Source organism: Lepidochelys kempii, chromosome 6 (assembly GCF_965140265.1).
Source record: "Lepidochelys kempii isolate rLepKem1 chromosome 6, rLepKem1.hap2, whole genome shotgun sequence".
NCBI lineage: Eukaryota > Metazoa > Chordata > Testudines > Cheloniidae > Lepidochelys > Lepidochelys kempii.
Genome location: NC_133261.1, coordinates 105,729,309 through 105,743,210, shown reverse-complemented (window position 1 = coordinate 105,743,210; position 13,902 = coordinate 105,729,309). Strand labels below are relative to the sequence as shown.

Sequence of the window (13,902 nt, the reverse complement as noted above, 5' to 3'; positions counted from 1 at the left end):
ATGGAGCTAATCAAATTAAGTCAAAGAGAGGTGCCTTGTTCATTCAGGGTATTTTATTTTAAAAACATATCCCCTGGATCAAGTGACTACTGGGCATATTCTGGATTTACATATATGCAGACCATACATTTATTTGGTCTGTTGATCAAAACCCGGACACCAAATATTAGCACAATTTGTGCCCAGTGATGTCATTTCAGCATTTAAAGATGCTGTTACCACAGGTACATTGACACTGACAGTTCCTACACCACTTTGGAAAACCCTCTCCTGTTGTTTTGGTTGCTATTGTCTTTTCCATTGGTTCTGTTTATTCAGGGTTCCACTATTTGTAATTTCTCAAGATTTTTCCAGTTCAGTCTCATCACCCCCACTATCAGCATCACACTTTCCTCCCTTTTTTTATGATCTCTAGGATCTTCTCAGTTCTCCATGATTTTTCCAAAATAATTGTGATTGGTTTGGTACATTCATTAACAATTCCCCTAACATTTTGGTATGCACATCACCTGGACTTGTTGCTATGTATATATATACACATTTTCTGTGTATTCCCTTACCTATTTGTGTTTTACCAATTGCTACAGTATATAGGGTTTTAATAGGTATTAACTGCCTAGAGCAATTTTTTTTCTCCTATTACAGATTTTTTAAAAAACTTGTTCACACATTGTGGAACCATAATAATTTTTCACCCATTCCTCATCCATTAATGGAGTTATTTTCTCTCTGGTGTATGTATTTCTCCTCAACACACTTGAGATTGAACACAGTTGTTCTTTGTTCCCCTTTTGCTAACATTAATACTGCTTTCTTTCTGCCTTATCTTTGCCTGCAAAACTTAACTGAATTATTATTTGGCTCCCTCCCCCTTTCTCTTGCACACCAAATGTCTTTTAACCCTCAGTCCCTCACTGAAAAATGCAAACAAATGGGGAATGACTGATTTCAAATGAATTCTAGTCTATTGCACCTTAATTATGGTGTCTTTTAAGATACTTCAGTCTTCTTCCTCATTCATGGATTTTAACATGTCTTCTTTCACAATTCATTCAATAACATCCCAAAATTTGTTTCCTTGAAATATAATATTGCTAGTACTCGGAACCCTTTCTTCACTGTACTGAATTCAAGTAACCTGTGGTCACTGCTTCCATGCCTCCTCCATAGTATGTTCAGGTTCTTAAACAATTCCTTCCTGTTGGTGAGCATATGTTGAAAATTATTAAGATTTGTAGACCAAATATGTTTTCTTTCTTACAGAATCTTAGAAAAATGAAGTCAATCTTTTACCTGTGTTTTTTGATTGCCGGGATTCATGCTGATAAACCTTGCGAACAGAATTCTAGCTACAACAACAGTCCTGAAAATTACCACAGTAGAAAGAGAAACCAAGTAGATCCAGTAAATGAAAATATGCTGGGTCATAAAGTAGGGAGAAGCATCTGTCAGTTTGCATTTTCTTTTTATAAGGAGGCTTCTTTTCAGAGAAACAACAGGAATGTGATCTTCTCTCCCACGAGCATCTCCACTGCCTTTGCAATGCTGACCTTGGGTGCTAAATCAGAGACACTGCAACAGATTCTTAGCGTGCTGCACTTTAAACCAAATGAGATTCAGCAAAGGGAGATGCATGAAGGTTTCCGTCAGCTCATGCAAACACTAAACCGCCAGAATGCTAACCTCCAGCTGGATATGGGGAATGTCCTGTTTGTGAAAGACCAGCTGAAACTGCAACAGAAATTTTTAAATAATCTAAAAAACTTTTACAGTGGAGAAGCTTTCCCAGAAAACTTCAAGAATGTCAGATTAGTTCAGCAGAAGATCAATAATTACATAGAGAACAAAACACATGGGAAAATTGTCAACCTACTCAATAATCTGGATCCAGTTACTGAAATTCTTCTCGTTAGTTATATTTATCTTAAGGGTAAGACAAAATCATAGGACATCCCACCTCAGGTCATTTGGCTATCCTTGTGCCAACTCTAGGCTTCACTACTTCCTTTGCAGTACTATTTTTGGAGGAGGAATCACAACCTGCCTCACAATTGGCCTTTTTATTCACAGTGTTAATTATGAATAGAACTGGTCAACATTTTCATTGAAAATAATTTTCTGATTGAAAATTACTGGGTTTTGGACAAAATTTTGGTGATATTTTCCCCATTTTCTGATCAAAGCCAGAGCTGATAAAAAAATTAGTAAAAAATTTAAAATGTTTTTCTGATGAAAGGGTACGTAAAATATACATTCACACAGGCCCAGATTCACGAGAGCATCCCTATTCAACAAAATACTTAATCATATACATAGGGTGCACTGAAGTCAGTAAGACTCATTGCTTAAGTGCTTTCCTGAATTGGCACCCTAGACAAATGCTATGAAATTTTCTGCTAAGCAGGTTTAGAGTGCAGTTTGCAAAATGCTGTAAGATACCTAAACAACTTATTGAGTGGAAAATTATTTATTCTGTCCCAGCAACAGCAAACAGTACAGAGGCAGGTATATAACAGAACTTCTGCTTCTCCTCAAAGCCCATCTCTTTGTAACTACGGTAACTGATTACACCTTTTATCACATTCTGAAATCTGACCAGGGCCCCCAGTTGTGCCAGTGTTTGCACATGTGAGTCTCTTTACTCACACAAGTTGTCCTGACTTCTAAATTTTGAAATTAATTTTTTAAAAATGAAAAATGTTAATGAAGTTTCTGGAAATGTTTTCCCTTGGTTTGTAACCAGCTATTGAGCTGGTCAAAGCTTTTCAAATGTTGACCCACTCCTTCTCCAAAAAACATTTTCCCTTTGTTTTTCAAGTACATCTATGCATTTGTGTAAATCTTTGAAGGATTAGCTGTAGAGTGGCAAAACTAGTTGGAATCTAGTTCAATTGATTCACTTGAAAGGCTGCCATAAAAAATGGAATAAAGTTGTTTTGTCTTGCCACAGAGGGCAGGACAAGAGGCAATGGGTTCAAAGTACCGTTTAGCAGATTTAGGTTAAATCTCAGGAAAAACTTCCTAACTGTAAGAACAGCAGGACAATGGAACAGACTGCCTCAGGAGGGTCTGCAAGCTTCTTCACTGGAGATTTTCAAAAGGAGGCTGGATAGCCATCTGTCTTGGATGGTTTAGACACAACAAATCCTGCATCTTGGCAGGGGGTTAGATTAGATGACCCCTATGGGCCCTTTTAACCCTATGAGTCTATGTTTCTTTGTCCTTCCACACCCTCTTCCCCACTCCATCAAGGAAGGTTAGTTTCTATCTCTCTAGTTTCAAGATCTTGACTCATCTCCAAAATAGCATTTTCAACACAGGCTTTTAGTCAGCAGGTATCAGGCTTTCCTGCCAGACTTAACAATAGGCACAAAAAATGTGTGGATTCTGCCCACCCCGAAACTCAAACAGCTATGAAAGTAAAAGTTACATATATGTGAAGGGTTTAGTCATAAGTTTCGTACAATATCATACATTATAATAATAAGAGGAAAATATTCACTAAAAATAATATAGGAACTAAAACCTTCTACATCACACATATGAAGGTACAGCTGTCACACATGTTCTAAAATGGATATTTATTTAAAATTAGAGATGCCCCTAGCCACAATGTTCAGTTCCATATCTGAAATGACCTCCCAGCACCCCCAATAGTTTGCGTGCGTAGATCCTGTCTTCCACTTTAAATCCCTCTCTCTTTAAAATGTTTGCTAGGAGTGGATAATTATGCCCTGAGACAAACTGCATTTTGCTTTTTGCTTTTAAAGAAATTGCGAAGAATTCCACTTAAAATCCACACTATTGCTCCTATTGCTTCCACATGGAGAATTAAAATGGGCTAAAATGTGGAATGGTTCAGAGGCTTGGTTTGGTTTGGAGAAGAATCTGAAATTTTAGAAGCTTTTATAAAGTCTGACCTAACATTTAATGGCTATCCCATCCTCTGTACCATGTGATTATTGGCCACCCCAGCAGTCCTGATGACTCCTCTCCCTTTTCCATTGTGCATTGTAGCTTACATTGAGTTGTTGTCTGAGGATGGAGGTTTGGTAGCATTCTATCTTGCATTGTACTGAGGGTTTCACTGGATGATTTGCTACTCTTCTTGTTTGCCTTGGGGCTTAGATAGTGAGCATGTTCTTCCCTCCCTCCCTCCCCCATCCAAAAAACCCGTGTCATTTTACTTGCCCCCATAGTTCAGTGAGGAATTATTGTCCAACCCACTGGAAAAGGCAAGCTCTGGGTTTCCTTTTGTCCCTGGAGCATTGTAAAGAATTGCAGAGGCAAGACCTCCTTGAAAAGTGCCCTGCTAAGAGGAAGGGAAGCACAGGCATATCTGGGTTTGGATGGAGAAGGAGGGAAGAATTAATGAGTGTTCCCAGTATGCAATCTATCTGCCAAATTATGACATCCTTACTCAGTTTTTAACCAAAGCTGTGTATGAAACCAGTAGGAATTTTGTCCGAGTAAGCAACAAGTAATAGCTGCCTGAGCATATCAGGATTTGGGGCTGTGACTTATGAAAAAATGTTGTGACTCATTATGGAATTTCCCTAAAACATAGCAAGGCAATACTTCTGCCGTGTTAAAGAAGCGTCCAGGGGCTCTGAGCTGACAGTACAAAAATTAGAGACTTCTTTTAACAGACAGACTTACTCTAAAATTACATACATCATGTTTGTGGCTACACTGTTTATGGAGAAATTTACAGTCACAATGTAGCAATTTTCTCCTGTTTAAAAGAATAATGCTTTCCACTTTATATCTTGAAAGCCCCATACAAGCATTAATTAATAATAATGACACCCTTAAGTACTATATAACTATTATTACACCAGTTTTATAGCTGAGGAAACAAAGGGTTGAGATTAAATGATTTGTACCAGGCCTCAGAGTGACTCAGGGTTGGAGTAGGGATTAGAATTCCAGAGGACTTTGTTCTCAGTCCCGGGTTTAGACAATTAGACCAATTTTACCCAGCAGGGTAATCTTTCTGCCCAGGTACTTTGATTAAGAAGCAAAGTGTAACTTAGAGTTAGAGCGGGTCAGAAAATAGGGATTGGTTTCTGCAGAAATCTCAATAACTTTTCCAAATTTTCATTGAAATATCAAATACCAAAATATTTTGGTGTTCAGGGATTCAGTTTTTCCACAAAAGTTTCCCCAGAAAGCAGATATTTTAAAAAGGTTCTAGTCAAAACCCTGATTTTTCATAAAAAATAATTAGATGGAAAATTGTCAACAACTCCGACTTACAGTATCTCTGTTCTTCATGACATTTTGGCATTGTCTTGATTTGGCAAGAAAACATATCAGAATTTCCTGCAGAACAGAGATACCAATTTTTAACCAGCTCCACTTGGGACCAGCTCCAGTTTGACGAGATTAGTCACTTCAGTAATTCAGTTAAACAAGATTTATTTTGAGCTAATGTCTTTGAGGTATTTTTAAGGCTCCCATCATCATATATCTAGGCATTAACACACACTATTTTAGTATAATTAAGGGCAGTGTCTGAGGTGGGACTAGAACTCAAGGTATCTTGCCTCTAAATTCTTACAAGAAACGGGTGTATTTTTGGCACTTATATATATATGTGTGTATATATATGTGCGTGTGTACATATGCAATATACTTGAAAAGAAAGCTATAGATATTAAGCATTATCTAGTGGGAACATATAGCATTACAGTGGAAGCATATCAATGCATTCTAATGCTCTGTTTTCCATAATTCAGTACTTTCTGAAAAATACATCAGTTTGGAAAGTCTAAGCAAAACTGATTAATAGATCAACTGTTTTTTAGTACACAGGGTTGGGAGGACAGGGAACAATTTATATCATTGCAATGTTTTGTTATTTTTCTAGTTGTTAGTTAACAGCTCTATGGCTGCAGTGAATGAGGGTGAATAGTTGGATTTTGGCTTGGAAGTTCTTCTCACTGAGAAGAAGACACTTCTCTGAAACCACTTTGAGCGCTTCAGAAAAGATTGGTTTTGTTTTGACCAAGCTATTAGCTTTTGAAAATCTCATGTTTTCTGCTTACCCAGTAAATTTTGCAAGAGGGTTTTCACCAAGCAGCATGAAAGCTGGAGTAAACATCTCCTGCCACCCATTGGCTGGGTAGCAGACCAACATTTTAAACATCCCCCAAAACCTAATTTGGATGGGAAAAGCCATAAATAGATTGTGCCCTGCTCCCATCTCTAAGAAACACCCTCACTTCAATCTGGTTTAGGTGTGGGACTAGGTAGAGGAGTTTTCAGCCCAACTGATCCCTTTCTTCTACTTGGCTGAAGTCCATCCCCTTGAACAAGAGCTCTTTTATGGACTTCAGCCAAGTGGAAGAAAGGGATCAGTTGGGCTGAAAACTCCTCTACCTAGTCCCACACCTAAGCCAGATTAAGGTGAAGGGAGGTTGTGAGGATGTTTCTTAGAGATGGGAGCAGGGCACAGTCTACTTATGGCTTTTCCCACCGAAATTAGGTTTTCGGGGGGGTTTAAAATGTTGGTCTGCTACCCAGCCAACGTGGTGGCAGGAGATGTTTACTTCAGTTTTCATGCTGCTTGGAGTCACTTGAAAATTGCTGCCAGACATGCAGGATCAACTCATATCTCATGTTAGGACACTGGGGAATGTATTAAGTCTCCTCCCTGAGAATAGTCTGGCAATTCCTTCTGGCATGAGGACAGGCATTGGGGTATATGATGTCTATCTAAGATGAAAGTACCATCCTTTTACTACAAAGCAGCTTCTGGGTTTGTTTAAACCACTCCCAACCCAAACCACCCATGTGCATATTACAGTTGAGTTACTCTAATTTATGCATTTAGGGACAGATCCTCAGTTGGTATGAATTGGTGTAGCTCTGAAGGCAAATGCAGCTACTGCAGTTAATGCCAACTAAGGATGGTTTCTTGTTCCCAGAACATCCAGTAACTCTCTCTTTCTTTGAATCATAAGCCACGTGGAATAAAACTTTCAATCCAAAGTACACTAGAGATGATGACTTCTTTGTGGATGGAAACACAGTTGTTAAAGTCCCTATGATGTTCCGATTGGGCATATACAAACACACCTATGATGACCAGCTGTCTAGCACTGTGGTGCAAATGGATTATAAAGAAGAAAGCACTAAAGCATATTTTATTCTGCCTGATGAAGGACAAATGAGGAAGTTGGAGAATGGCTTGTCATGTGAAAGTCTGTCTAAATGGAGAAAATTACTTTCAGAAAGGTAAAATCTTTCAGCTCTCTACTCTGGTGGCAGGCAGTCCCTTTAGATCAAGGGCGTCGGACAAATTCTTGGAGAAGGATGACTGTATTTTTAACTATGATCCCTGGGCTATGGTATAGAATTAGGACTAATGTGCTACCCTCAGTGATGTTAATGCACAAAGATGAAGGCTAGAATATGGCCTTTATGTAGTTAAATTTTTTAGTTATTTACAAGGGCTTGTCTACACATATAGCACTGCACTGATGCAGCTGCACCACTGCAGTGTAGTGTAACTTTCCCCGTCAGTGTAGGTACTCCACCTCCCTGAGAGGCGGTAGCTATGTTGATGAGAGAAGCCCTCCTGTCGGCATAGCACTGTCTACACCAGGAGTTAGATCGGTATAACTGTGTCGCTCAGGCGTGTGGATTTTCCATACCCCTGAGCGATGTAGTTATACTGACGTAAGTCTGTAGTGTAGACCAAGCCCAAGATATGTTATTTGTTCAATATCCTATTGTCACATTCTGTATCACTCAGTGTGGAAAATCTGCTTCCCTTTAGGACCACTGCCATTTCTGCATTTTGTTTCTTTTGCTTCCCTATATGCCTTTCTCTGTAGTCTGTTGTTCTCCCTTTATCTCATTTTTTCCCTTTCTGCATTTCCCTCCCTGTGGCAGCTTTCATTTCCAGCCCCCCTGGATTCTCTCTCCTATGCGTTCCCCAATCCCACCTGCTAAGATGATTATCAATGAAAAAGTTAATGCTAACTTTGTCTTCAGAATTATCACCCCAGTGAGACTAAAGGAGTGTGTGTGGAGGGCAGAGGGGGGGAAGAGTTCATGCATCTCAAAGCCATTGTTTCAGGCTGCTGGCAGACCCAAGAAGATGGCATTTCATTTATTACGTTCATGTCACATTATCTTTGCAACCATGAGAGCTAGAATTTTAACTCACTTTTAAAGGGGCACATTTAGGTTCACTGAAATTTAGGTCCAGTGCTGAAAACGTGCTTGGCTTCTTGCATGTCTACAGAGGGACTGCTAATGTGCATAAAATTAAGCATGTGCCTGTTGGCGGACTCAGAGCCTTTCATTCTGGAGAGTAAGAATGTGCCACATAAATGCACCAAGCAGGCTGAATGCTTGACAACACTGCCTTAGATTACCAAACCCCAGCTTTAAGACAAAAAACTGAATTAAATTAAATACACAGTTTACAGTTCTTTACGTTGACTAGCTGGCAGAGCTTTTTGAAATGTGGCAACACTTTTTCACAAAAACTTTTGTTGAAAAATGTGAACTTGTTTTTCATTGAAACTTCAAAAATGTAAAAATTTAATCTAGCTCTACCAGCAGGAGGATCCTCGTGACCAGTGGTGCTGGAACAATTTTTATAGTCGGGATGCTAAGGGCAGAAACCATATATTTAGGTTGTTATTTTACTACTTCAAGCCAGGGGGTGCGGCAGCACCCCCCACACCGCTAATTTCAGCCCCAATGCTCATGTTTGTTCCTAAAATCAGTACTGGGCAATGAAACAGCTTAACCAAAATATCAGTGGTGTTATCCCTGTCAAATAAACATCAATTGTACAAAGAGGATCTGCCTTTGTTTCAGCAGACAAGGAACTAAGCAAAATGTCTTACTTTTTCCAAAACTGAAATAATCTACCTATCAAGCAGCAGTGGGGTTCTATGGTTTGTAGTATAGAAAGACCTCATTATTAGAGACCCCAATGAGCTGGCATTGTATGGAAATGCTCACTCACTGAAATTCACTGCTGTTTGGCAATCATGCAAACCGATGACCAGTAAATACCTCCTCTCTCCCCACATAGTCTTCAGAGCAGTTGGTTGGTCCATTTTACATCTTTGGGAGGGTGTAGTAAATCCATTCACTCCCTAAATCAAACCCACTTAAGGGCCTTCAGGGGAGCAGGCTACCTACCTGTTTTTCTGTTCAGCAGTAATACAGTTGGAACTCCTTGGGTCCTGTTCTCTTTTTGTCACCTTCACGTCAATCTGCAGCCTGATGCCCCACACCCCACTTCGGTAGTGAAGAGAGTATCCAAGGGGAGGTCATTTGACTTTCACAAACCCAGCTGAGTTATGCCTGGTTTCAGTGAAAAACTTTTGCACTGTCCAGTTCAATGTATCTGGTCTGAATAAATATATGGAGATGACGTAGAATTGCATGCAGCTGGGAGCAGTGTACTTCAGGCCATTTCAGTAGGTTACATTCAGGGAAGAAGGGGTGGCCCTATGGTTAAATTTCAGGACTAGAGATTCAGGAGCTCAGGATTCTATTCCTAGGTCAGTCACCAAGTTCCTGTGTGATCTTGGTCAAGTCACTTGACCTCTTTGTGTCTCAGTTTCCCCACCCACAAAATGAATTGATACCACTCACAGGCGTATTGTGAGAAGTGTTCATTACTGTTGAGATTAGAGTGACCGGACATCCTGATATTAGAGGCTTTGTATTATATTGGCCACTATTACCTCCCTGCCCCCATCCCAATTTTTCACACTTGCTATCTGGTCACCCTAGTTGAGATTGTTGGATGGAAGGTGTAGAAGCATGGAGTGTTACCTTTATATATAGCAAGGGCCCTGTTTAACATGTGGGTAATTTGTTGTGTGTCCCAGTGTCTACTCCTCTCTTCCTGAGACTGTGTGTGTGTGCTGCATTCTTCTTTCCCCTCACATTAGCAGTAGATGGGGAATGGCTTATTCTTTATAATGGGAGGATAGAAATGGCCCAATGACAGTTGCGTCATTAATAGGGCAGCAGTCAGCACCTTCTGCGAAAAAAACAGGCAAAGGGAAGAGATCAGCAATCAGGAAAGAGTCTATTGCACCTCCACTAGCATTATTAGCCAGGAACAATCCTAGCATCTAATCTAAGACATGTTCTCACATGCTATCAAATGGCTAGTGTGTCTCACTGTAGATGCTAGAACTAACTCCAGAAAAACTAGAGACAGTGGGACAGTGAAAAAAAATGCACCAGAAATGCTGAGCATTGACTAGTTTTACAGAAAGCACTGAAGTATTCATTTTCCTTTAAACTGACTAAATCTTACATAGAGCCAACAATATGATTCATGAACTAGACAGATATGCTTTGTTGTTAGCTTTTATCCTAAATAAATTAGGCACCCCACACTTTTCTGCTCTCTTTGGAATCTGTTTTGTTTGTTTTCCCCCCAAAGGTGTAATTTAATTGTTAAGATAAGGCCAACATTTTCAAAAGGGACTCATTAATTTGGGTGCCTCGCTTTTGGGGTGTCCAGCTTGAGACACCTTAAAATGGATTGATTTTCAGAGGGTGAATGCTCAGCACTTTCTGAAAACCAGGCAAAAAATCACTAGGCACTTTTGAAAATCTTGGCTAAAGAGCCTTAAAGAGGAAAATTTCCCGAAAAATGGGAATACAGTACAACCTTAGGTATCTTAAGGGACACCAGCAACCTAATAGAAGCTTGGAAGATGGTCCAGCAGGCTCTGAAGTTTATTCTGTTTTTAAAGCCTGCTGGTCAGTTCTCCTGATTATGGACATTGAGATGAGTTGTCCTGAGGGTTGACCCATAGTCCTTTGAAGTCAATGAGAATCTTCCCATTGACTTCAGTGGGTGTCACTGAATCAGGTTATTGGTGGGGCAGATAAGGAATCTCCTAGAAGATGGGGAGGGAAAACAAGCAGGGTGAAGGGATAATCCAGATGCTCTGCACTTGTTGAATTCAGGAGCACAACCTCAGTCTCGTTGTACTTAGCAATATTACTTAGAGCTTTCCTGAAACTGTCTCTCTCTCTGCATTAGCTCCTTATAGGTCTCATTACCATAGTATCTGAGCACCTTACAGACCTCAATGTATTTATCCTCACAAGACCCCTGTGACGTAGAGCAGTGCTATTATACCTGATTAACAGCGTGGGAGCTAAGGCACAAGATTCAAGTGACAGGGAATAGAATCCAGGTCTACTACGTTCCAGGGTAGCACCTTAACTATGAGCCATCCTTCCTCCCAGTCCAGGCTTCCAATATCACTTATCAGAAACCTCCCGTTCCTCACCAGAAGAAATTTGTCATGGGTCTTCAGTCAAATCTTCTCTATGGGCTTGTGGAAACAACGCAAACAAATTTCTCAGTAATCACCACTGTGATGTCTGGTTGAAATGTTTTACCATTTTCTCGCATTTCTCTTTGGACAGCTCAGTCAATTTATATCTTCCAAGATTCTCTGTTGATGGCAAATTTGATTTAAAACAAATTCTGTATAGAATGGGCATCAGAAATCTATTTGCTAATGAAGCTGACCTGTCTGGAATTACTGGGCTGCCCCGGCACAGGATCTCAGAGGTAAGTTCGGTTTCATTCTGTTTAAAGGATCCACGGTACCGGATATTTAAAAACATTTCTTTACAAGTGGCTCCTAGGGGAAACCCACATGAAAGGGCTTTGCTCTATGTGAAAAGCAGGGACTGAGGGATGGAATATTCAGCCCAAGTGACCCGGGTTGCTTGTGCTGCTGTATCCCAGCAAGTTTCAGCATCTACAACATTTTGGCCCAGCAGAGCCACTTTACTGACCACAAACCTCTCTCTCCCCTCCCCCACTTCCCAGAGAAGACCCCACAGACATCTTCCCCTGGGTATGAAAGGGGGTGCAAAGGGCTGGTTTTCAGAGCTTCCGTTGCTGCTGCTGCCTGTGCATAGCTGCCTTTGCCCCTCCTGTTATTAAAGACAGTGGGTTCAATTCTGTAAGGTGCTATGAACAGCTGGACAAAAACCAGGTTCTTTGGTTTACTGGCAATTCTGAAAAATCAGGGGGAAAACATCGTTTCAGGTCAAACTGACAGCACCATTTTTGACAAAGCAAGGAGTCAGAAATAATTGTTCTGGTTTGACCGAAACATTTCCCTCAACCAGATATGAAACCTTTTGTTTCCCTTTACAGCATTTTAATTAAAAAAAAAATTAAAGGGAATTTTGAAACAAAAAAGCCATTTTGAATTCAAAAAAATCAAAACATTTTGATTTTTGTTTGTTTATAAAATCTTTTTAAACGCACACAATTGGGCAAAATTGACATGCCTTTGCAAATTATTTCAGTGTCTCCAAATCTGCATTTTTCACTGAAAAAAGTTTTGGTTCAAAAATGTCTCCCAGTTTGAGAAGCACCCTTAGCTCCTGTTGGCTTCAGTGCCCACCCCTTGCAAACCATTACCTGCAGGGTACATTCCATTAGTTAACTCCTGTTAAAAAACGATACAGAAACCCTCAACCCCCCTACAAATGAACAGATGTAATCTGATGAATCCAGGTCTGTAAATGTCTCTCAGTGCAGTAAGGACAAGCTTGTGCCCTTTTCTGCCCCAAACCCATTCTATCTATCCAACTTCGGATGCTCTTAACATACAAGACATATGCAAGGAAAGCAATCTGTACCCCTCAGATCTATTTTATGTCCACTCTTGATTGTCCTCACCTATGAACTATTACTCCACTGTATAAATTTGCCAAAGACAACTGGGTGTAATTCTGCTCTCACATTAGTTTTACACTAGTGTAACCCCACTGACTTCAGTGAAGTTGCTCCTGATTTACATTGGTGTAAGCGAGAGGAGAATCGGGGCCAGTGCTTGCGATAGTAGTATGAAATAGTGACTCTGAGAATGTCTTCTTTTAAGGATGAGGTGATTTTGATTCATGCAGATCACAGATTTTTCTCCCTGAGTTTGCAGTAGCCCTTTTGGTTTGTGGTGTTCACTCACACCTGTTGCTCTGTTGCTCATTCTTTAGCAGTTATTTCTCTCAGCACTTTTGGTTTAAAAACAATCAAGCTCATATTCAGAAACCTGCTTATGGTCCACACCTGGAATGGTAATGTTTGTTGATTTCCTTGTAGGCTATCCATCAGGCCACGGTGAATGTGGATGAGAATGGCACTGAAGCTTCGGCAGCCTCTGCTATGGAAATAGTGCCAATGGCTGTGCCTGCTACCATTAGGTTCAACAGGCCCTTCATGATAATAATATCTAGCAATAATAACATACTCTTTATGGGCAAAATCATGAACCCTATGAAACAATAGTTACTAAAGTGCTGTATGCGTTAACTATGAGTAATTTACCACCACTATTAAATAAAGAAACGTATTGACCTAACCAGCGTAGAGATGGCTTTAGAGGCCACCTTTTCCCTTGTAATGTTGTATATTCTGCTTCACAACTGAGACCTTTAATCGATTTTAAATCACCATCACTGCAGATTGTTTTTAAATCCAAACTCAAACCAAAGAAAAGAAAAGGAATTTGAGTTCAGGCAGAACCATCAGCAGAGGTGAAAAGAGAAAATCCTTTGTAACGCTGAAAACAGCAAAACATTTTCTGGAAAGTGAGAATCAGAAAAGATGTTGAGATTACTAACCTATGCCTGCTGCACCCCTCCCGTCCACATCCTCACCGTGTAAATTACATTTGTTTTGCATGCTCACTGATTGCCAAATCAGTCCAAGTTATACTCCTTTACCACTTACATCTATTATCTCACCAACCTGAGGCTCAGTCTAGCAGATACCTATTAACAAATGTAGTGTTTACTACCCTGAGTGGCCCCATTGCTGTTAATGAGTCTGATAAATCGTTGCCCTGTGGCCCCTTTGTGCCACCCACGTGG

General features: G+C 40.2%; 1 protein-coding gene across 1 annotated transcript; it reads left to right on the top strand.

Moving 5' to 3' along the window:
* Nucleotides 1–1,275: 1,275 nt before the first annotated feature.
* Nucleotides 1,276–13,382, top strand: LOC140913906 (alpha-1-antitrypsin-like). The gene is made up of 4 exons (XM_073350714.1): nucleotides 1,276–1,930; nucleotides 6,969–7,242; nucleotides 11,437–11,584; nucleotides 13,133–13,382. The coding sequence occupies exons 1-4, from the start codon at nucleotides 1,276–1,278 to the stop codon at nucleotides 13,316–13,318; spliced, it is 1,263 nt and encodes a 420-aa protein (XP_073206815.1). The 3' UTR covers nucleotides 13,319–13,382.
* The last annotated feature ends 520 nt before the right edge of the window (nucleotides 13,383–13,902 follow it).

Coding starts and splice junctions, on each gene's coding strand:
- LOC140913906 (XM_073350714.1), top strand. CDS start 1,276: ATGAAGTCAATCTTTTACCTGTGTTTTTTGATTGCCGGGATTCATGCT. Junction 1,931..6,968: donor TAGTTATATTTATCTTAAGG/GTAAGACAAAAT, acceptor TTGAATCATAAG/CCACGTGGAATAAAACTTTC. Junction 11,585..13,132: donor CCCGGCACAGGATCTCAGAG/GTAAGTTCGGTT, acceptor ATTTCCTTGTAG/GCTATCCATCAGGCCACGGT.